Source organism: Populus alba, chromosome 2, assembly GCF_005239225.2.
Source record: "Populus alba chromosome 2, ASM523922v2, whole genome shotgun sequence".
Taxonomy (NCBI): Eukaryota; Viridiplantae; Streptophyta; class Magnoliopsida; order Malpighiales; family Salicaceae; genus Populus; species Populus alba.
In genome coordinates, this window is record NC_133285.1 from 15,774,465 (window position 1) to 15,799,677 (window position 25,213).

At 34.6% G+C, this 25,213-nt stretch overlaps 2 protein-coding genes across 3 annotated transcripts; one reads left to right on the top strand and one right to left on the bottom strand.

Annotated features, from left to right (window-relative positions):
• Window positions 1–1,300: 1,300 nt before the first annotated feature.
• LOC118043599 (uncharacterized) lies at window positions 1,301–3,226 on the top strand. The gene is made up of 2 exons (XM_035051622.2): window positions 1,301–1,802; window positions 2,159–3,226. Exons 1-2 carry the CDS (start codon window positions 1,422–1,424, stop codon window positions 3,071–3,073), a joined length of 1,296 nt encoding a protein of 431 aa, XP_034907513.1. The 5' UTR covers window positions 1,301–1,421; the 3' UTR covers window positions 3,074–3,226.
• A 488-nt stretch (window positions 3,227–3,714) lies between these two features.
• LOC118043573 (histone-lysine N-methyltransferase, H3 lysine-9 specific SUVH4) lies at window positions 3,715–19,875 on the bottom strand. Of its 2 annotated transcripts, XM_035051593.2 has the most exons (15): window positions 19,069–19,875; window positions 18,696–18,797; window positions 16,713–16,781; window positions 16,145–16,199; window positions 15,873–15,982; window positions 13,147–13,323; window positions 11,849–11,947; window positions 10,724–10,822; window positions 9,440–9,489; window positions 9,256–9,344; window positions 6,303–6,462; window positions 6,074–6,179; window positions 5,787–5,969; window positions 4,998–5,231; window positions 3,715–4,175 (listed from the first exon to the last, which is right to left on the bottom strand). In XM_035051593.2, the coding sequence occupies exons 1-15, from the start codon at window positions 19,477–19,479 to the stop codon at window positions 4,062–4,064; spliced, it is 2,058 nt and encodes a 685-aa protein (XP_034907484.1). In that variant the 5' UTR covers window positions 19,480–19,875; the 3' UTR covers window positions 3,715–4,061. The 2 variants fall into 2 exon arrangements, with proteins under 2 accessions (XP_034907484.1, XP_073263562.1); XM_073407461.1 differs by lacking the exon at window positions 19,069–19,875 and having other exon boundaries at window positions 16,145–16,242; window positions 18,696–18,732.
• Window positions 19,876–25,213: the final 5,338 nt, after the last annotated feature.

A 25,213-nucleotide genomic window follows, 5' to 3' on the forward strand; every position in this document is an offset into this window, starting at 1 on the left:
TTATTAATACCCGAGACACGAGAGTTCATTAAGAATTAAAATTTCTCAATTAAATTCAATTCAAATGATTCCAAACTCATTCATACACAATAATATACCAATTTATATTTATCGTGTAGGAGATAAATAAAGAAAAAAACACAACAAGACTCGTAAAAATATAAGAATATTTATTGTTTTAAAAATTATTATTCTAATTCTCGCCGTGGTTTACCTTTAACCCAAATGTTTAAATCTAATTAATGGAAGCTTGAGCACCATACCACGATATTCAATATGGTCTTCTTTTATTGTTGTGATCGTAACTCAATCTAGATGGATGCCTGGGTTGATTTAAAATGCATTAGACGCTAGACATTCCTCCCATTACAACATATTGATGCTCACATAGAAGGTGGTTTAATGCACTAATTTATGATGAAAGGAATGTTTAAGAATATAGTAATGATTATACGGTTTAAAATATTTAAAAATATATATATTAAAATAATATTTTTATTTTTTTAATTTTTTTAATATTTTTAAAATATATATAAAAATTTTAAATTTTTAAAATCACATTCTCAAGCATTATCTAAATAATTAAACTATGATTGGGAATGAGACAGGGAGTAAATTACAAGTTTAGCCATATAGTATTTATTTAATATCAGTATAAAATAATCGGTGCTGTTTTCAGCAGGAGCCAGTTGTGTCCCTTGCTACTCTTGGGCCTTAGGCTTAGCACCCCATGCTCAGGTCCAAACAGAACGCACAGCCAGTGGATTCAAGATTAAAAATGGGCTCAATATTGGGCCCATAACTCGCCTGGTCCATCATCATATCTCAGCACAAGACACATTTGGTTCAGCTTCAAAGGCTTACTCGGCCCAACTAGCCAGCCTTTAAAAATGGCCCATTTGACCCATTATAACCCTCGCTAGACTTAGGATGACACCTGCAAGGCAAGCCCGGGTCCAAAGCCTTCACCTCCAAGCACAATATGCCTAAATCCAATCTCATCTGGCTACCTCATGAGCAATTGATATAAATTTAAACATAAAATCTCTCAATTTAGCTCCTATATACATGTCAATCCAACAAATTAATCCTTATTGAAAAAAAATCATAAAAAATTTGGTCAATTCAACTCAATTTCAACAATTGGAAAATTTGCTTACAATTTAGTCCAATTGGCAAAATGTGATGAGTAGGGAGGTATAATAGGAGAAATAGTTTCCATGGTGACCAATTCAGCAAATTGACACAAAAACAAGGACTGATGGATCAAAACCAATAAAATCAATCGAGCACAAGAGGGGAGAGTGGAGAAGACGCCTTTTCTTCCTTATCTTCGTAGACACTCCGTCAAGACAGAGACAGTGTTAAAGTCAAAAGCTTTATAAAACCCTAGCTAGCTAACCAAGCTCTCTCCCATTTCCATGGAAGATAGTTTCAGTTCCCGAGTGGAGAAAGCCTTTGGTTCCCTCTCCTCTTCAACAATACAAACCCAGCAACCCTCTTCCTCCTCCTCCTCTATAAGCTCTCTATGGCGTCTCACTGACGAAGAAATCGAGCGAAATCAATGGCTTCGAGACCGCAAGGAGGATAGCCCTGAAATCGAAACCCAACCCCAACCGTACTTTAATCCAGAAAGACCCCACGATATGGATTTCAAGTCTGATGAGATCGAAAGAGATCTTGATGATCTAGACGACGGCGAGGAGGAGTCACGCACCTCGAAACTCAAACCCGAAGATTATAACGATGAAGAATGGGACATCAAGAAATCTATTGGCCTGGATTGTACTCTTGATTATGAGGTATTTATTAATCAATTGTTCCTTAATTATGTCTTTCCTCCTTGTTGATTATCATGTTATTTTGCCGCTGCTGCTCTTTTTTCTCGTGATTAATTAATCTGATTTCTTGAGCTAGAACGCACACATACATTGTATAATACTATGTCAAGAAGGTAATCTAAGCTTTGGTCCCGACATAAGTGCTATTGTGGGTATCTCTAAGCCCAGTAGAATTATACCAAAAAAAATGTAAGATGATGGTTTAGTGGGATTTACTTATGTGTGATTGATGATGATTATCAATAGGGAATATGTTTTTATTCTCATGGATATGATTTGCGATGACTTACGGATAGAATTATGATTTCTTTTGGCAGGAAGAGGAAGATCATTATGACAAAGTAGCTGTTGGCAGGGAAAAGGCTGGAGATGAACGCCTTTATGTGACAGCAATGGAAGATTATGGTATAGATATTGATTCTGGAAATGAGATTCCTAGTTCATTTGAGGATGTTGCTAGGGATCCGCGTGCTAATCACCTTGCTGCAAAAATTAGGCTGAAGGAAGATGCAGAAGCAGCTAAAAAGATGGATTCTTTGAGGGTTACTGTAAAGGAAAATACTAGTGTATCTGATGATGGTAATCTGAAATCCATTCTGAAGAGGAAGAAGGATTTTCAATTGGATTCCAAGACGATCGAGAATGATTTGGATTCTAAGTTACGAAAGCGTGTCCGGTTTGACCCGGAATGCAAAGACAGCAATGATGAAGAGTATGATGGAGTTGAAGACACACAGATGGAAACTACTGATTCAACAGAAGAAACCATAGTGTGTCATTTGTCTCCAGATTATCCTTCTGGAATTCCAGATCACATGCAAAATCCTTCGAAATATACACACTATACTTTTGATTCATCAACTGATGTAGATGAAGAATCAAACCGAGGAGCGTATATGGACTTCCTCAAGATGCTGCAGCGAGCAAAGACTGCAGAATTACATCCAGAAGATGTTCCTGTTGATCTTTCAAAACCACTCACCTTCATACCAAAAAGGAAAACTGGTGCTGTTACAGTGACTGATAACTCCATTGATTCTACACAAAACCAGGATGATGCCAGTGAAGACTTCAAGCTTAGGAGAGGGGTGCCTCTTAGGATTGCAGCTGACGATGACCTTGATACTGAAACCTGTGCCATGGAGGAAGATAAACCAGAAACAGCAGCTGATAGGGCTAGTTCCCGGAGACCAGACCGTCAGTATAGGACAAAGGCCAAGTTGGAGACATGAGTTAACTTGAACCTTTCTGGCTTTTGCTTGAACATGATAGCTTCCATATTATTGTAACCTAACGTTTCTTCTTATGGTTCCAACTCAAGTACCTGTATACTAAGTGCTTCTGACTCAAGTATCTGTATACTAATGTCTTGCTGGTTTCTAGCCCATATTTTGTTTTAGAATTGATGCTGGCAAAATACATACTATTGGTGTCTATAGCTAAGGGGTGTAACTTGTCAAGGGCAAGTCTTGAAATTGAACTACCCCCTACTTGAAATTGAACACAACTATACAAAACAGCGATTGTACATATTGCCCGTTGCATAATGATAACAGAGTTATTATCTGAACAGTTCATCAGGAAATTCATCCAAAGCCTGACATAGACGCAGTGAATGAGCGGCACAACTTCGCCTGAACAAGATACTAAAATCGAAGGGGCTACTCCTTGAAGGCATTGTAACGACCACATTAAAAGTCAATTTTTGTTTGATTTTTTGAAATTTATTTTTAACATTTATACATTTAAACAATCTAAAAATACTAAAAAAAAAATATTTTAAACAGAAAAAAATTTAAAATGTTTACAGCCCCAGACAGCACCTAAGAATTATATGCAAAACAACCGAGTGGCAAAACATTATACAAGGGCATTGTGGAAACAGTGGAAATTTCATATATATAATTCCAAAACATTCATAAAAGCACTGTAATGTAAATTTCTTCTCTGTTCATTACCGCGAGTTACAACGTTAACACATGGCTGTGACCTTTGACAACTCAGGATTTTGGCTGAAAATGAATCTCACTAAAAAGAGTTGGTAATAGGGCTTGCAGGCTGCATCAGTTAATGTTTTTCACAAGGCAGCAGTGTGACATACCCTATATTAACCGGTTGTCAATGTACACATCCCTAGTGCAAGGCAAAATTCCACGGCAAGAATGTCAAAAGAGCAGGACGGTCAGTTTGGATGAACAAAAGCAGCTTTACCAACTCTGACTAGAACAAGCGCTTCCTACAATCTACTGCACCACAGTAGCACGGCATCTGTTTTATTTTTCCACTGGGGCCAGAGACGCTATCCAGGGCATAGCCATAGTCATAAGTAAGCTCCTATAAGAAAGCAACAGAACTGGTAAGTTCATGTGGAATGCAAGTTACAATCCTAGGAAATGGCAAACATTAATATAGTTAAGCGAATGTCATGAACAGAACTTATTAACCTTTATACTTTAAGGATAAAAATCACCAACGACATCCAGGGGACAAACTGACCTGAAGATGTCTTTTGGAGTCGACCTTTTTATTACAGAGAAAAATACAAATGACTTCATCCAGATGCAACCATGAGGACCAAGACAATCAATAGTTATAGCCTATCAAGTAGTTCCATCTGTGACGATTAAACACCACAAATCCTTTCAAAGATGGGCATTCATCCAACACATAATGCAACAAAGGTCAAGGGGTCTCTTGGGATTGATTTTTCAAAACCATGTTGTTCTTGGGATTTGAAATACATAGTTTCTAATAGGCAAACAAACAACTGATAAAATATTTTCTGACAACTCTACCACAACCCCAGACATACTCAAAATAAAGGGAAGAAGCTCCTATTTTCTGTCCAAAGTCACAAAGGATGTTATGGAAGTATGCTTTTTGTCCCATTTCCAGTCACAACCATCCTCCGCCCAGGTTTTAAAATTGTCCTGTGAAATCAGTTGCATGCCCAAAATGATTGAATTCTGGTTTTATGTTTTCCAGCCAGGTAATTTTTGGGAATGAGAATAACAGTTTTCCTCCCATTCCAGGTGGCCCACTACTGATATCCATACACATACAGTACCTATTATCCTCAGCTTGAGTTGAACAGATTAAAAAAGAAAATTGAGCATGCCTACAGTACCCAACAGAGCCAGAGAAATAGTGAATAACCTGCATAGGAGGTATGTTATCCGCTGCAAACAGCATCACCCGAGCAAGTTTGACATCGTGATGCGAGCTCAGGACACATTGCACAAAGAGATTGGGCTCACAACTATGATTGATGAACCTGGCAATATTTCCAGTGGAACCTGCATCAATACAAAACTCTGGAACACTTTCAGACTTCTGATCATCTCCATCAAAGCTGTTAATTGCTGACACTGATACATCTCCTAGTCGCCTCTGTTCAAAAAGAACAAAAACAAAAGGAAACATCAGCAGAGCACATTTGGTATGGAAATATAAACGATGACAAAAACCAATAAGCACATGATAAATAATCGGCAAACAATAAAGCTAAAGTGTGTCAAAAATGATGAATAAACTTTATTTCGCAAGAAATTCCAACAACATGCAAGTACTTAGTAAATTAATATGTGCTAAACACATAACCAAACCTAAATGATGATTAATTTCTAATGTTATTAGCAATTACACTTGAATATAATTAGCATTATTTCAAAAGAAAATAAAATTGTTCAGTAGACAAATATTCTAAGACTGCTCAATTAAAGAGGAGAAACAAACTTAGAGATAACATTGCCAATTTAGTGAGGTACTCAACTTCCAAGCAGAAATTCAGCCAACTTCCACTTACTAGAGATCAAATGTTGACTGTATAACTACAGGGTGCCACTGTCACAGTGCTGCACCAAAAGGATGCAGAATACAAATAAACAAAAAAGAAAAGGGAATGATTTCCAGTCTTCGAGTATATCTAGGAGTTCGTTATGGTACCTCTCTTCCACCAAGACCCCTCATTGTTTGCAAGCAGTCAATGTCAAAAATATAATTGTTCTCGCAGACATGATCTGTGTCTTCAGTTCTCACAAGCGCCCCTATATACTCACAAACAGGCGCCCCAGAGGGTATAAAGTCCCAGGATCTAACAGCCCATCCTTTCTTAGGAGTACGGAAAACCTGTCAACATTAACCAGCAAGAACTTAGAAAAAGTGCAAACTAAATCAGCTTGACAAAGTGGAAAACAAGATTGCAATTCTAAGGAAATGGATATAAATGACACCTCAAGACGATGCTTGATGCCTCGTTGAGATGTCCGGTTTACACAACCAGGTCCACATCCACAACTTGGACCACATTCAAAAACAACTGCCCTGGCTTCAATTAACCTGAAGGTTAAAAAAAATAAAAAGTACTATTATACAAGAATAACCAAGTAAACAGACTGTAAAGGACTTTACAATTTAGGATTTGACCGAGTTCTGTAAAATCTATGGTTAAATAACACTCACCTGCCACCATTAATTTGCACATATGGAAAATCAGAGCCATTAAGCTTCGCACAAGCACAAGTCCTTGGATCCACACAAGTCCCTTGGCAATTGCATCCACTCACATTTGCAGGAAGCTTCACATTTTTGGCAATTTGAAGAGACTTGCAGTAGGTATAACCTGAGATTTTCAAGGATTCAAATTCACAGGATTAATTCTGGCAGCATAGGAGGATGCGATCTAGAACTTCTTATGGGTCCCAGCAGAACACTTGGTAAGCTAGAGCCATGCCTTTTAAGCTGACTCCTCCCTGGGGTTTAGGCACAGCGGTCCAACTCTCCAAGTAAGAAACAGTATACCATTATAACTACAGTCTGGGATTAGGCTTAGGCTTGGCCATCAAAGCCCAATACAAATACATTTATATTTATTTAAACTAATTTTAACTATTCCAATTTAGTACAACCGGTTATTTTTTGGTATCTTGAATGTTTTAATTTTTTTTTCATATTTCTTAATTTTCAAACATTTTTTTTCATTATAAAATAATTTTATGTTTTCAAAAAAATCACAAAGCATGAGGCCTGTCCTAGAAAATCTGAGGTTCAAGTAGGGTCTAGCCAAGGCATGAATGTGGTTTCAAATGTAGGCTGGGCAGAAGAGAAGCAAAAATTTCCTACTCCTGGATTAGGCCTATTAATGGATCTAGTGATAGCAAATGAGAAAGAAATAGAGCAAAGGGAAAATGTATAATCAAGAATGCCGGAGAGCTCCTTTTATCTTTAGAAAAAAGGCCAATGACCTTTTAGGGTCCGTCCAATTAAGTAATGTCCCAGAAACCAAGGTCATAGAAGGCCTGCCATTAAGTATCACTAGTGACCACTCTTCTTGAGGCGACAGCCTCTTGGTTGCAGGTCAAGATAGATGGGATAACAAATGCACCAAAGTACAAAAAAAAAATTCATTGACCAAATCAAGACAAGATTGAACAACCAGATGGTAGGAAAAAATGGGAGAAACTATCATCACATTTTCCAAGGCATCCCACACTAACAATTCATCAAAGCAAAAGGCCTAGTATCCGACAGATTTCAAAACTTATGCTAAGTTATGGGAATAAATTATTTAGTTCTGCAAATGGAAGGGGTTTTTTGAATTTTTAAAACCATGAGGTGATTTAATATAATGAGTGGGCAGATCCTAAAATAAAGAAACCCTATCCAACGTTCCTATAAGTGGCATGAGAGCTATGATCTCACAACAAACTAGGGAACCACAAATTAGAATTGTACAAGATGTAATGAATCATAAATGCTTGTAAGTGAATGTAATAATGAAAAGTATAAAATAAAAAATAATCATACATGCTTGAAACTTAAAAGCAATGTTGTAAACTTAGACAAGTATGCAATTTGACTAAGAAAACTGGAAACCAGTCAAGTTCCTAATTCAGTTGGCCCTCAAAATATAAAAATGGCCAAAAACCCAGTCCAGACTGATTTTGTAAATTTTCATTTTGCTCCAATTCTGGAAAGAAATTTCATTTACTCACCCACTGGTAATTTGGTCCCTGGTTGAAACTGAACACAAATTTCACACTTCTTTTTGGTATTACCCATAAAAGCATTAAAAATGCTCTTGAACCCTCTTCTCTTATCTAGTTATATACCGAGCCAATTATGTTGTTCATAAAACTTCATGCTTCATGTTAATGTAAGCTAGAAAAATCAAAACAAAAATGGTTTTCTCCTTCCATGATTTCAACAATGCTTCATATTAGCTAATTTTTCAGTTTTTCATCTTCCAGATATATCTTTTAATTTTACCATGCATTTTGAAGGCCCAAACCATTTTTTTAGGATTTAATCATGTGTTATATGTCATCAGAAAAGGTAAAATACAAAGAACTAAATCATCTTCCATGATGTAATACTAATTCATTCCTTTAACCTTTTCATTATTCACATTTTATCAAGTTATCTTTCATGTTTCACATCTTTCACTTGTTTAATCCTTTCTAATGTTTTTCATAATTTCAAACCTTTAAATACAAAGCATCCTTGAATGTTACAAACATATCATCTTATTCGATTTAAAAAGTCCCGATACCATTTAATTTCTATAATCTCTCACATACAGCGTCATCTTTTTTTCTTTTTCTTGTTCTGTTTTTGATAAAATCACCTTCATCTCCATCTCTAAGTTTTTTTTAACTTGCAATCCTGAAAACATTTTTCTTGTAAAAAACAGTTATATCACATGCAGATTAATTTGTTTCAACATATCACAATAACAATGCTCTAAGCTATTGTTCTTGGCAAAAGACTAGATCTAAACCTTTTATTTTTTACCACCCTTTTTTATTTGATTCTTTTTATGTTTGAATCAAGTGCATATACACAATAAAAACATCAAAACAATAATATGTTTCATATGCCAGGACTTAAAAGGAATTGGAAGGAGTAAATTCCTTTTACCTTTTCACATATCATACTTGATTTAAAACAATCAGATCATTTCAGTTTCCTTATCCTTCAACCAATCAATTTGCCTCAAACAAAAAATGGGATTTTTAATTATTTTTTTTTTTTTCAAGATAGGAACAATACCCTTACAAAGTTTTTTAAATTCTTCAATTTTGATACAGAATCCATTGTGTTGCAAAGGATAGCTACACCAAATGAGCAGATTTGCTGTTGCCCATGGAACCAGAACATTTCAAACTTGTCACCTTGACAAGTGCTTAGAGGAAAAACTTTTTCAAGCTTCTAGCTCCGCATACTAGATATTAAACATTTGTGCTACTGAATATTGACTTAGAGTTACTAATGAATCAAAAAGTAACAGTCGCAATGCTTTGACTGCAGCTGTGCCGCGATTGCAGCCACGATTTTAAACCATGTAAACTTCCACTTTCACATTATATGTAGAATAGCAACTGATTAGGCTAACAAATTTAAGAGTTTAACTTGCCTGATGGAGCAACAGGCGGATCATCAACCAAATTAGTAGCTGGAATTGGGACATCCTCTTGACCTCCACTAATATCCTCACACACCAACCTTAGCAAATTAAACAACAGAAACTAATTATGCCTCATAGAAATGCAAAAAGCAATGACCTTCAAGACTATAATAGAATGATATTCTTCTTATACCCTCGTATTTCAGCAACAGATTGGGGAACACGTCCATAACTGAATTGAACCTGTCATAAGAGTGAATAAATGTGCAATCCAAGGCTGTTCAGGATAAATATAAAGTGAAAAATGTATTTTGGAATGCAGAAGAGGGAAAAGGTGATTAATAGAAATCACTACATCCTATTAAGTATAAGCAGAATCATTGAGTTGGCTATGAACAATATGGAGAACAATATCCAAACAACACTCCATTCTTATAAGCAAAATCCAATCAAAGAAAAGTGAATGAAATGAAGGGAACATCCAGTATATTATGCATAGAATAAAAACATGATGGTTGAGAGAAGCAGCATCACTGGAGTATTTTACAATAAAAAATTTGTATGGAGTAAGAAACCATAATGAAAATTGTACTTTCTGCAGAAAATTGAGGTGAGCATGGTTAGTTAAGGGACAGTGGTGTAAGATGCTTTCAACATAATCCAAGTGAACCTATGAATGCACCGGTGACAAAGAAGAACACTCAAATTGAAGTGTTAAGAATGGGGAGGACGCGAATCCATGTAGCCAATTATCTAACCAAAATTAAGGAGCTGCAGTATTTAAAGTTGTCAGTCTCATTATGAAAATTTAAAGCCAGCAACGGTGGGAGAGGAAACTGTTGCAGTAGGAATTTTGCCAAAGGAGAGAATGATCGAATAAATACTATCAACCTAATTGGATATGCCATACTATCAATATAATGCTCTCGAACCCACATCATGTGTGAGAACTCATGATATTTATTCAAGGTCTGGTGACCCCAGAAGCAATCTGAGCAAGCACTTTGAATGCTGAGCTGAGGTGTTACAGATGGTAATGAAACTGACCTCACCTAATTCTCCTGTGGGCTTTAATAAGCTGGACCCAGGTGTATTTGGAGCATCTTAAACTAAAATGTGGGCATGTCCAATACATAGGGTGTGTAGCATATGCTTTGCAAACCCATTTGTATTGATAGACATCCCTGTGGTAATAGCCTAAAAATGGTGCACCATTTGATATCAACAACTGAGAGTGTTGCCAGTGAAATTTGCTTTTATTAATCGCACAAGCAAATGAATAAAGACATTTAGAAGAACCTATCGTACAACAAGACCAATGAGCTGCAGGAGCCTACACTGCAGCTTTTGATTCAGATAATTCTGAATATAGAAAATAATAGCCCTACTGGTATCTCTAAGCAAGAGATTTTGCCAAAGAACAACAGTCAGTCAAGAAAGTAGAAATGTCTTTGATTAGAAAAGGAAACATAAAAACCTGATTGGTGGTCAGAATTGGCTGCCCTTCCAGCCGCCTCAGTCGATACTTAAACACAGTAAATCCAGATAAACCTTTCTCTGCCCAGTATTGAACAACCTATAAAACAAGTAAAAGCACTAGCAGCTGAAATTAGAACAAGCGACTCCTGGCAAAACATGAATAGGAAGAGATGGAAAAATACAAGAGATAAGCATGAACAAGGAAAAAAGAAGTAAGAAAGAAATATGCAACCGCCCCCTATATCCTATAGTATAGATCCAATGTTGTAGTATATGCCATTGTAGTATATGCCATTGCCCAAAGCCTGAGGGTGATTATTGTGGAAGTTCTTATTTTGCCCATTGCTGTTAGCAAAAAGCTCATCCTATGGATAAGATCTTTAATAGAACAATAAGGTTCAAACTTTTTTCTTCCAACAAATGGTTGGCTGGTTTGTAAGAATGAAGGTGTAAATATGAAGGGTAATTACCATACTAGTTCAAAAGTCGTTTCTTTATGGAAATGGACCAGCATTATGGACAGAGAGAGAGCTATTGACTAATAATTGACCTTCATGATGTCACTTCTTACAGATGTTTAATTGTGTTTTCTTTTTCCTTTAAAACCAGGAGAAGAACTTCAAAAGATACCTTGTTAAAGGTTAAACTTGAAATGGTTAGTAAAAGCAATAAATTATTTTAACTCAATTTTAATTCAGGTGATATAATATCAATTGCCCTTTTAACAAACTGCAGCCTGCAAAACAGGAAAATGGAGCAGCCTCCATGGAACCAGATAACAGTAATATGCTCTTATTTCAGTGGCTGCTCACTCTCCATCTTCTCATTTTCAATTATACCCTTAGTCACTAAAATTAGACAATTTTCAATTAATTTCTCTTAGAAAATAAGAGCTTGATTGACGATCTAAAGTCTAAACCTCATTACACCAAGATCTTATGTGCATAAAACTGAAAGAGTGGGCCTAATTTGAAAATGACTAAGAAAAAACAAAATCTGGGCCAAAGTAGGAATCAACAGTCAAAAGGGCCACAACATATCTCGTACAGTTTTTCTCACAACTTGTTGGATCAAGTTAATTGGCACAACAAGTACACAAACACCATGTGAATTAGAGATGTACCTTGTACAAGCCATCATAGGTGTAAACTCTGCCACAGTAGCTGCTGGCACATTCATGGCCACGAACAACTCGTACAGGAACACATTGCTCCACACAATTCTGCAATTAAATGCAGAACAAGCAATGAGATTTTAAATCCAAAGCCAAACCACAGGATCCTAAATTAGTCTACCAGCCCAACAAAAGTGCAAGCATTCATGGAGCGAGAGAAAAAATATGAGTTTAATAGTCTCATTCTTGAACCCTTTATGTTGTGTGTGGGTGTTTACGCATGTGTATACACATGCATGCATAGAGGGGGGGAGGGATGTCATTTTAATGATTCAAATGGTAAACCCTTTGCGTTTGGGTGTCTCCATATATATATATATATACACATGCATGCATCATGCACACGCTCGAACAGACATTTGTACAAATTTGTGTGTGTATGAATTCAAATCAAGACAACCTCTGATGCGTTTCTCTTTGGTCCTTGACTCCAACCAGAAGTGACTTTCAACATGACACAGCTCTAACAAGAGAATCACAAGAAGATGCTACAAAACGGTGAAATTATGGCTGGGGGGGGGGGGGTGCAACTTTTTATCAAGTAGCAAATTGGAGTTCTTTTAATGCTGACAAGAAAGGCTGTAATCTCACCTTTCTCCTTCCCTGTACTTGCTCTCCTATGTATCAACAGCTAAAAGGGTGACAGACTTGCTCATCTAAACCATAAACACGTCTGGAAACCCAACCCAAATTATCTAGTGTACCTATTTGCAAGACAACATTGATCCATTGATGCATAAAATGATTTTATGATTAAGAAATGCAACTATTTACATTAGTGTTCAAAATATTGTAAAATCCAAAGCAAACAAGCAAAGATCATTTCCTCTCCCTCACTTTATCCTGGCTTATAGTTAGCTTAATACAGGATGTTTCACTTGTTATCTTTTAAAATGGCAAGTGAAGTGACTTTACTGGAGACAAGGCCAAATGGGCACTCACAAATCTGATAGACACCCCCAAAAAGATTGGCACTTGCATACTTGATAGCCATCCCTGGCCCAAAGAATGGCCCTAGAATGTAAGGAAACATAACAAAGACTAAATGTCCTATCATAAATTTTGACCATCCAACTCAAATCTAAGCTAATGAGAGTAGAAACCAATAGTCCAATATGCCATATAAGGCATAACAAACTTTACACATTATTAATACCATAATACTAAATAATATATGTTGAAGTTCACATGCCAACAGTGGAAAAGAAATACCCATTGAGGAGGTTTTGGGATTAAGTTAATTGCACCTTCAATGCCAAATTACCACGCTCCAACTTTTGGTCACGAATTTGACGCTTATTTCCAGTTAAATCATGACCACCTTGGCCAGTGTAGATAACATCCTCGGCATTATCCAGGTCATCCTCATACATCCCCGATATAACAATGGCCACAGCTAGTGGGAACGTATAATTATGGTACACCTGTAAATTTTGAAGGAAAAATGGCTGTCACATCAATCCGTATCGTGTAATGTACAAATTGATTTAGTCAAAAATCATCCAATTACTAGTAGTTATTGACTTATGAAATTTAGATGTATGAAAATATGATTTTACACCATGAATATGCTACAAAGCAAGAAAACTTCAATTGTTGATAACCTATCAAAGATATCAAAAAAATACTGAGAAATACCAAGGGATTGGATAAAGACATGCTTAAACAGCATCCTTCATTCTAAACAACACTATGTTTGATAAAAGAGTACAGTATCAATGTAAAGTAAAGAAGTGAAGATTAAAATGAGAAATAGAATCCTCCCTATCAAAAAAAAAATATCACATCAAAATCAATACAAAAGGGCAATTCGATCCCATCAAATATCAGCCATATAAACTCCTAAAAAAACTCCAGAACAAAATCAAAAAGACTTATATCTCGGTGTCTGCTACAAAAAGAAAAGTTTTTTAAGAACATGTGATTTGCAACCCATCCAAATACACCAAACAACACAAGACATCTCCATGGAAGAAGAGCCCTCTCCCATACCAAAACCTACAATATTCACAAAATAAAAGGTCCACTGCCTTACTCAGAGCCATTGACTTCTACCTCAAAAAGCAAAGCAAGGTTGTCAAAAACGCATTTTTGACACGGCACGGAAAATACAAAATAAACTCGGATTGTAAAATCGCAAGGAAATTTTTTTTCATACATAATTCAAGTACCTTTAAATACATAGTTGAAATAAAAATTCATACATAGTTTAAGCATTTTAAAATATATAAATCAAATAAAAATTCATTTAAATCATCTAAGGCTCCAATGCAAATTCTCAATAAATCATCTCAGGCACCATTGAGTTGAAAGGAATTTAACTTCCCCTTATTTTTCCTATAGCACATCAGGAACTAATGTGGATCACATGCCATTTGAATCCCAATGTCTTGCCCTGGATGGCATGCTACAGAATGTTCTTGGCCTAATGTGAATAATCTAGTTCAACTCTCCAGTTTCATGGCTGGACACAGGAACCTCGAGAGATGGAAGTTGGAAGGAGTATGTTTCTTCATCTTAGATATGCTAATATAGGAAGCATGGGCTCCAAAAATACAGTAGAAAGCAACCAAAATTCAGGACAGTATTGAGCATTCATTTCATGCTCTGCCCTTCTAGTGAGAATTGAGAAGTATACCATAAATTTCAGGTTCAACAATTGCATAATTGAAAAGATCATGCATTGCTCGAGCATTCATGAGTAAGAAAACGAGAAAACTTAATGCATGTGATTCCATTTTTACAGACATTATATAACTTCAATGTTGATGAATAATTCTGATTATCTAATATTAAATGATTTTCTTAGCTAAGCAAATACAATCAACCAAATTTAATGTGCAGTCAACCAAATATCTCTCCTTGCTCATTGTCGTCTTACACTTTATCATAAGTGCATGCTTTCTCCTTGTCACTGCACCATTCTTAAACAATTTTACACTACCTACATTGTGTTCTAGGACCAAAATGCTAAAGGTTTATCAAAAGAAATAAAGAAAAGATTGTTAAAAATTATATCAAGTAAATGTATGGTGTGCGTTCTTATATGATGGTTCACTCAAACATTCTTACAAATACTTGGAATACAAAGGCACAGGTCTGCAAATCCAATCATCCATGTAAGGTCACTTGAAAAATTATATATATAGAGATTGCCATTACAAGGAGATAGGAGTGGCAAAGGCCACATTAAAATCAGCAACAACATAATTTTGAATTTTCAATGGTTCTTGTCTTGTTTAGGAAATAAATCATGAAGAGAAGAACAATTACCCCTCTTTTGTATAATAAAACATGATAGAGAATAAGAGGATTTAGCAAGCAAACCTGGGCACTAATTAAAGGTAGTAAGGCACAATTGTTGCTTCATTTACAGTGGCAAACAAAACCAGCTGGGAAAGTAGAGACTGGAGATCGGAGAGGCAGAGACAATCAGATGAAAGATAAAGAAAATAAAGAAAAAAATGGGTGTTTTGAGAGAAAGAAAAAGAGTGGAAGGCATTGCTAGTGTTAGTTACTTATGCTAAGGTTGAGATTTGAGAATCAAAAATGTGAGATTTGGGGAAAGAGGAATTTTCTTTGAGACAAACCGGATGGAGATTGGAAAGTGGAGAGGAGAGGACCGAGAATTCCGTAGATTTTGTTAATTTTGTCAAACTCGGTAAACTAGGATCGAGTTTATCGAGTTCACCAAGTTTGACCGATTTTAACCGAGTTTGACCGAGTTTGCTAATTTTCAAGTTTTCTACCTGATTTCATACGGTATATGTGAGTTGACTCGTAAAATCGTACGATTTTATGAGTCAACTCGCAAGTTTGACAACCATGAAGCAAAGTGTCTATTCTACATATCATAGGGAATTGCACAATTCAAGATGGAGAAACAAAAAACAATCATACATCTACCTGACATCCAAGGCAAATAGGAAAGGACAAGAATAATGGTAACAGTACAAATAAAATTGATGCTTACCCCCTTCCTGTAGGACTGCCCCATATAATCAATTCCATTCAGCCAGTGGCTATGAAAGCCAACAGCAACCATTTCAGCCCTAGAATAGAACCGGTGCCCAACACTGATACCTGCCAGTTGGACCCAACAATCACTTCCCAGCATGAAACATATGATTGTTTCAGAATCATACATGTTAAAGGAGATACTGAATGCAATATTCAGGTTAATCAAGTCAAACAAAAGTATGAAAGTGTAAATGGTCAAAAACAATAGAAATACAAGTTACCAACCTGGAAGATCACCAATTCTTTTCTCAGGATACATTGTAGCATTAGCTTCAAACATCTGCCAGAGTATTTCAATTTGAAGAGGAAATAAAGATTATTTCCTAGTTGCAAAGAAACAAAAGATAACATCATGTTTTTCTACAATCAGTCCCGTTCAATTTAAATACAAAGTACAGAGTTTGATAGGAAAAAATGACAAGGAACTTTGTCATCGTCATATCTATAACATCAAGAAGCAAAAATGATAATTGTCCGGGTACAGATATGACCAAGAGATAAAAAGAAATAGAGAAAATCGATTCAATCTTTCAGTAATTGAAAAGCTAACATATATAGTACATTATGAATCATGAATTTAAAATCACGAAGTTAGCAGGTGCACAAGTGAAACAAAGAGGAAATACTCAATGTTCATCCATTTATGACAAGCTGAGCAATCAAGAAAGGTGGAATTGCACCTGAGATGAATTATTCATAAAGGGTAGCTCTATTAGAAGTAACACCCTAAGAAGTGACATAAGTAGGTAAAATTTCTAAAAAAGAGCCACAGACTCATTGCATCTTCACTTACCTTAGTTATTGCCTTTAAATCAGGACGCTTGGCTTTTTTCTTGTCACCATCTTCAGATGGTTTTTCTTTCTGCACCAAAATTGTACATCAGCATATGTAGGAGAAAATATGCTCTGCCCAGATCACAAAACAACAATCAATTTGCTAATATTATTTGAAAATCATTAGTGCACATATATGTTAGAAGATGTTACAAAAGCACATTTCAAGATGAAGAATTAAAGAACAGCTCTGATCATGGAAGGACAGCAAAGAACTCAATTCAAACTTTGTTTGGTAACAGCATCCCAGTTAGACACTCTCAATGCTTTAAAACACAATCAATCACTCAAATGCTCCTACTTCAAATACGTTCATAACTCCAAGAGATGGATGTTGCATGATGATGCAACCAAGAAATGGAAAATTTGTAAGTTACTTTAATTTGATTTTAGATTTCTTGTACGCGTAGTCTAACTAGGAATTCATTATGCTTAGAAAATATTAATACTATCTAGGAATATTCCTTAGCTTATTTAGGGAATTACAATATTTATTAGGAGTGCCTAGTATTTATGGTTTTCCTACTATATGCATTAAATGGAGGAATTCGGATAACAAAATTTTAAGTATTCTGGTTTATTCAATGGCTGCTTCCTAGAGTATTCTCTCTGCTCATCACGGGAAGCTCCTCGTTGATAGGCAAGCAAGCTATCCTTGTACAAATTGATTTACCAATGGACCTTTTTTATTAATAAAGAGAGAATAAGTGTGTGTTTGGTGTCGTGATATGGGTGCTTTTCAATTGAAAATGTATCAAAATGATGTTTTTTCATATTTTGCTTTTTTATTTTTGACATGTATGTGTTTGGGAGTGTGGTTGCGGTTGTTTTCCAAAGTGCTTTTCACTCAAAAAAATATGCCAATAATATTTTTTTATTTTTTAAAAATCATTTTTGAGATCAGCACATCAAAATGATTTGAAAACATCAAAAACATATTAATTCAAAGCAAAAAAAAAAATTTAATTTTTTTCAAAAATGCTTTTGAAACGCAGTGCCAAACACGAACATCAAAATCATCTAAAAAAATCAATTTGATGTTTTTTCAGGCAAAAAACAGATTGTAATGCAAAAACAAACACTCACTAAATTACACACACCAAATAGCACCACCCATTCACAGGAAATCACATCGAAATAATATAGGTTTCAACAATAATTCAAAGGCCACAAATAAACAAAACCAAAATCAGAAAATCCTCCGTATTAATAAAGAAGACTGGCCGATACACCAAAAAATGCAAGAAGCTCAAAAAATATCCATCAAGGACAAAGAGGATACTTCTTCCACAGGTGGTCTTGCTTGTTCCCATCAAAAACCTAGATAATCATCACAAAGAGCAGTCTGCATGCAACTACATCTAACTTTCAACCCCATTTCCAATAAAAACAGTGATTGTCACTCCTTCAAGGAGAATAATTCCTTCATCCTTGCACCATTTTTTCACAAAAGATCCACTTTAAAAACTAAAACAACGTTTTATATTATTTTTTGAGTTCCTTTCTAGCCTTATCATCCTCCTCCAGGTCCCCAATCAACCTTTTTGCTATAATATAAACCAACTGATAAAAAACAAAGAACCGAATCTCTCAAATACTGCCCATGGACCAGATTCTACTAAATGTTCACATCAACGCTATTGAAGTAGGAGCTTACCAGGGTGTCTCTATCCCAGAGGACCTCAAAATGGATAGGAAGTCACATAATGAGAAGATCAAGACAATAATGTTTCATTCAAGGCACTCTAATGGCATAAGAGCGAAATTCGTCAAATGTTTGCATGAAAGATGCAGATTAAGAAACGATCCATACCCAACTTGATATACCTTCGCATACGAAAAGTAAAAAGTGTGAACAAGGGCAGTAAACCATGCGAAAGCAACGTGGACGAGGCAAATAAAATTGCATATCTGAAGCAAAATTCAGAAGGAGAAAGCTAACCTTGGATTTATCAGCTGATTTTTTCGAACCTTTGAGCAATTTTTTTGAACCTTGGGAGACCTTGTTATCAACTTTTGCTTTCGCACACCTCAACTCTTCTTCCTATGCACCATATAAAAAAAATGTAAACTCCCTCAACTCAAATTTAATGAAAAATAAACACAAAATCTTCAAAAACCAACACATTAACAAGCCATGACACTAAAAACGCAACAAAAATCAGGCCAAACAAGCAACCCATCATGAAACCACCCGACTCAATAACTGAAATCAAGATATTTCAAAAAAAAAAAAAAAAAAGCAAAACAGTAAACAACAACAAAACACTAGTAGGAGAAGAGGAAAAAAAGAGGGTTTCTAAAGAGAAATATACCTGCACTAACTGGAGATAAAATTTGTTAAACAGCCTTAAAGTATCCTTAACTTTAACAGTAGCACTTTTCTCAGGCACCACACCACCAGCATCATCTAAAGTCACCTCCTTTTGCACTTCAGTTGACCCCAAAACTTGATTTACCATCCTTTCAGCCATCGCAACCTCCTTCTCCTTCTCCTCCTCCTCTTCAGTCGCATTGACATTTGGTCTCTTTCTAGGGTTTCCTTTATCTTCTTGCCCATCCAATATCTGCACTCTCTTTTTCACCAATTGCTCCTTCTCCTCTCTCTGCCTGCTCTTGATTCTATCACTCGTCCTCCTCTGTGTCTCTGTTTTTTTGCTCTCTTTTTTCCCATTTTTCGCTACCGTTTTCCTTCCCGGACCATTGCTCACGCATTGCTCCACCATTTTTCACCTCACAAATCTAAAATTAAAAAAAAATCACCAGTGGAATTAAGGATTTGCAAGAGGAGAAATTGGGGGTTTGAATTTTTAGGGATTTGAGAGGGAGGGAGGCGCGTGAGATTGAAAATAATTTGGAAGTAACAGACAGATGTGGTTACTATTGAGAAGCAAGAAGGAGAAAGAGGAGGGAATAGGGATTCGAGAGGGAGGGAGGCGCGTGAGATTGAAAATAATGGAAGTGACGGGCAGATGATAGTGACTGCCTGAAGCAAGAAGGAGAAATAGGAGGGAAGAGGATGCTCCTCATTGATCGATTCTCTCCATTACTGTATGGTACGGTCCCAGCGCGTGCGGTGCAAACCAAAACTGTAGCTTTTTTTATTTATCTTTATCATCTCCCTCCTGTTTAGTGTTTTCTATTTTTTCCCGCGCCTGAAAACAAAATAAAAATAACCAAATCTCAATTATTAAATGATTGGGTGTTTGGTACAATTTCTTTTTCTACTTTTAGGTAAATACTAGTTGGGTGCAATGCAGCAGCGGGTTTACTTTCTATTTTTATAAAAAATAATAACTTTGTAATATTAATAATAACTTTTAAAAATTTTATTAATTGTTTTATTAATAATATTAATAATACAAATAATAATATTTTTATTATAATATTATTAATTATAATAAAAATAATTATATTTATAACACAATAATAAACAATTCAAAGAATATTTATAACATGAATAATAGTACTTTTTATATCAATATTTTGAGTTATAATAAAAATTATAAAATTTATATACAAATAATAATATCTTATAACACAAATTATTATATCAAAAAAACCAAAGAATATTTACAACAAAAATTATTTGGATCTAGCGAGACCCACGAGAATTAAGTCTTGAGACGGGACCCATTCAACTTGGATCCCGTGCAAGACCCATTTGAAGGGTAAAAATATAAATAATTATTCATATTATCATTATTGTTATTAATAAATTCAAAATAAAATATTCTTAACATCAAAGAAAAACCTATAGTTGATTTGAAGAATAGAATTAAAATTATTATTGTTATTATTAGTGATATTTGTGCTATAAATATTATTATTTTTATTATTATTGAAGATATTAATATTAAACATAGTATTATTTATGTTATGAATATTTTAAAATAAAATAATAATATTTTTTTAAAAAAATGGTATTGCAAAAATTTTTATGTTTAAAACAGTGTGGGTTCAAATTTTTTTTCTTTCTAAGTTTTTATAGTTTGTGTTTGAAATCAAATTCACGTTCTTCTTTCTAACAGTAACAAAGTCTTAGCACCTTGTTTATTTTTTATTTTTTTGAAAAGAAAAAAAAAAACCTCAAACCAAACAGTTAAAAAACAACATATGCTAAGATTGAAGCATGTAATAGATTTTGTTAGTTAAAAACTAAGATTTAACATTTTTACTGCATGATGCAAGGTTTAACCCAAAAAGGTTGGGGGATGGGTTGGTTCCATGTTTGGACCCAAGCGGGTTAGGGTTTAGGTCCTTCTGAGTTTGAACCCAAGGGGACTATGTTCATCTGTGTCCGGACCAAAGGGGGATTGGGTGTTAGGTTTGTATCCGAACCCAAAAAAGTTGGGGTTTAGGTCTTTATATGTCTAGACCTAAAGGGGTTAGGGTCTGGGTCCTTCTGTGTCCGGACCTGGGGGGTTTGGGGCTTGGGTTCGTGTCTACACCTAAGGGGGTTGGGGGCGAGGTTCATGTCCCCATCCTAGATCAAGGGGACTGGGTTCATGGTTATTCTCAAGGTGTTTGGGTTCGGGTCCTGACAAAGGACCCAAGAAAAGTGGGTTTGGACGTAGAACCCATTAAAAGAGGGTCTTGACGTTGGACCCAAGAGCCTTAGATCTTGTTGCAAAACCCAAAAGTACTTAGTCCGGACACGGGACTCAAGAGAACCCTGATGCTAGACTCATGAGCCTTGGGCAAACCCAGCATCCAGTGTCCCTACATGGTACGAGTCTACGCCCATTTGCAGCACCACGTGGCACACAGGTCAAGCCAACCCCAGCACCATATGGCGCGCGGGTCTAGTTAGCACACGAGCAAGGCAGCCCAAACATCATATGTCCCCACGTGGGGAACGGGCCATACGCACGCCTAGGGCAAGCCACCGTTAACCCTAGCATTAGGTGTACACATCTTATGGCCCCTAGCCCCGCCAAAACTTAAGCTAACCATTTTATCCCCAACAATTTTTTTAATGCCAAATGCATCCCAGCGAAAAGACAACCCTACCCCTCCCTCGCTGCCTTTGCAACTCTCCGTGGCAAGGGCTGGTCTATCATTACACTGCTTCAATCCATAATGTTTTGTGTCTAGGTAAATAGTAACAAGGGCACTGATTCCTTTTAGTATATTGTATAATTTTAAAGTATTTTTTTGCTTAAAAACATTAGTGTTTTTAAATAGTTTTGATATATTAATGTAAAAAAAAAAATCAAAGCATTTTTAAGTCAAAATCTATTTTATAAAGCACTTTACACCACAATTCCAAATATTAATAGTATCATACCCAATTTGAAAATAAATTAGGAAAAAAATATGGATTATTGGATTGATTTTATATCATTGAATCTGTTGCACATGTGTGGCATTGCTGCAATCATCCTACTATATCATGATTTATGATCATGGGTAAACAAATAAGGAATTCTTGTCCTTGTCATTAAAAAAGCTTGGAGTTGTCACCTAGCATTCTAGTTACAAAAACCCTAACTGGTCTTCATAGTCTGGACATGAAAACTAATTGTGTATATGGAGGACATGTAACCCTTAATACACTTTATATAATGTAAACTACATTGTTTATTTATCTGATTACTAAGGCAATGCTATTTTTTTCTAATTGTTGGTCTGTCTACTGGTTAAAGTCAGCTCATCCTGGTAAAGTGGATCATGACTTCATGGGTATAGCCTAATCATTCTAAAGTTTATGCATTTTATTTTAATATCGTGAACGCGTCTTATGTATAAGTTTGTAAACTCTGATATCATAATAAAAATAAAATATTTTTTTCGTATTTTAAAAATTTGGGCCAAGTTCCCATTGAACTTAATAAATTTGTTATCAAATTCATAATGTGTGCAAAAAAATATGAAACTGTGTTTTTGTTTTTGAATTTTTGATATATTTTTAAGAATGCTAGAAAACCCAATTTAAGATCGACTTAAGGTAAAATCCAAGTCACGGGCTGACCACATAAAACAAGTTGATGGGTTGAGGAGTGGATTTTTTGCCGAAGTCAGCTCATGTCGGGAGCACGCAGGCTTGGTCTTTTGTTGTATTTTTCTTCTTTGCCCCTCGAAAAAAAATATCATATTCACTTATTCTTTAATTTTAATATAGTTTGTAAATACTATTATAATTTGAATTTTAATATTTTTCTAAATAATTGAGTATCTAATATGAATAATAATAATAAATTATTCATGAAAATTTGATTCAAATTGTTTTTTTTTTTTTAGTCTTAAACATTTTAAATACATTTCGAACAAGATTTTATCACATTTTTTAACCTTTTCTAGCTTTCAACCACACATAAAATATTGATATACTATTTTGATATTTTTTATTGATTTGTTTTAACAATCATAATTTTTTTAAGAAGACCAATGATTCTTATTAAAAATATTATGTTTGCTAACGTAAACAATAGATACTTTGATAGAAAAAATGATCTTAATGGAAAACAAAATTCAAAATGATTATATTTTTTAGTTTAATAACAATGTCAAGCCATTTTCTAAAACATGAACATTTTTTTAGGTTTGAATAATTTTTTTTCTCCTCATCGCAAAATGTTGGTCCATAAACTAATAATTTCTAAATATATTGAATAACATGTGCATAAGCAACATTCTCACGGAGCATGATGACATCGTTGCCCAAAGTTTAATTAAGTGCGTGTTTGATATTGTGATGCAATATGTTTTTTTTTTTTTTACCATGAAATGCATTGTAGATGTACTCATTTTATTGTGGACCGTGGTAGTGCAGTGACACTTTGCCCCTGGTGTGTTAGCATATTCAGTCATGTTAAAAAGTTGTTTTCAATTTCTACCTTGTTTTTTTTTTAACTTCTTTATTTTACGAAGACATCCAAGTCTTTTCTATAATCTTCTATTTTTGACACAAAAAAAAAAGATCTCTCTTTCCTTTCCTTAGCCCAAAAAACTACAAGAATGACATACAAAAGAGGCAAGAAATTGAAAAAAAAAAAAAGCTATGAATACCGCATGAAAGGAGGAGGGATGATAAGATGACCTCTTACGTAATTTTTTTGATTTCTTTTCTGAAATGAGAGAGTCCAAAAAAAGAGATGATAGAGTCAAAAAGACCTGATAACCTGACTTACCCGGCAAACTCATAAACCATGACAACATCGTATAAAGGCAGAATAAAAGAAAGCAAATTACAAAGCCAAATTCTCATCAATCTTAATTTTAAAATATGAAATTGATAAAAACAAATCTAAAAAGAATCATAACAAAAAATCAAAGAAAAAATAAAGCAAAACACTATGGATTACTATTGTAATCCACAATGCAATGGTTGTTGGGTGAATAGTGGTTTCCCTACATCCTTTAATTTTTGTTACTTTATAAAGTTAACAACATGATTTTTCTCTGAAACTAATTTTTAACAACATGAGAAAAAAAAGTAGACTTTAAAAAAGTCAAGTTCAATTAAAAAACAGGAAAAAAAAAATAAGCCCTAACAAACCCACAATCTGTTGTAATTGTGAAAACATGAGTTAATTTGACAAACTTGCAAATCATGCTAACCTAATAGAAAGACAGAATAAAAAGAAAAGAAAAATTGACAAGAACAATTTTGAAAAAAAAATCATCAAAAAACAAAAGGGAAAGAGAAAGGGAAAAAAATCTTTTGTTTTATAAAGGGAAAAACAAACCAATGGATGAAAACACTTTAGCAATCCACAGTATTTTGTAAGGAAATCTATAGTGTGTTCCCCTCATGTTTGAGTCTATATTAATTAATTAATTAATATGTTAGAAACAAGACTTTCAAAAACTAGAATATTGAGGCAGGAAAATATTCCATTTTAAATACTAAAATAAGCCAGCTAGAAGAAAGAAACCTTGATCAAATATATAAGAATATTTGAGATCAATTAACTTTTCTTAATAAAAAGAAAAACAAGAAAAAAAAAGGTCACATTACTCATAAATAAAGTCTTGATTTTCTTAATTCGTAAAAACAAAAAGTAAGAGAAAGCTTTAGATTGTCAGTTTAAAATATTTTACTTTTAATGGATTTTAAGTCATTTTACTGTGTTTTAAAAACATAAAAAAATCAAGTTATTTTTTATCAATCCTAATAATTAATTAACACTGTGAAAAGATTATACTAATCCCAATAAGCAATTCAATAATTGTTTTTGTATGAAAGGATGAAACCATCACTACACAATTATATTAAACAGTGATCCCTCTCACAATGAACGATACTTTTTCCTCTCAAATTAGCTTTTATTAATGAGAAAAGTTTTGGACTAAGTCTCGAATTAGAATTTGAAATCCCACACTATAAATTTTGGTTTAAAATGCATGTTTAATATCTTTTGATGAGGTGCAAAAGCAACAACAAAAAAAAAAAGTATATCCAATACTAGATTAAAATTCTTTTGAATTGTTCAAAAGATTGGAATAAATTATAAA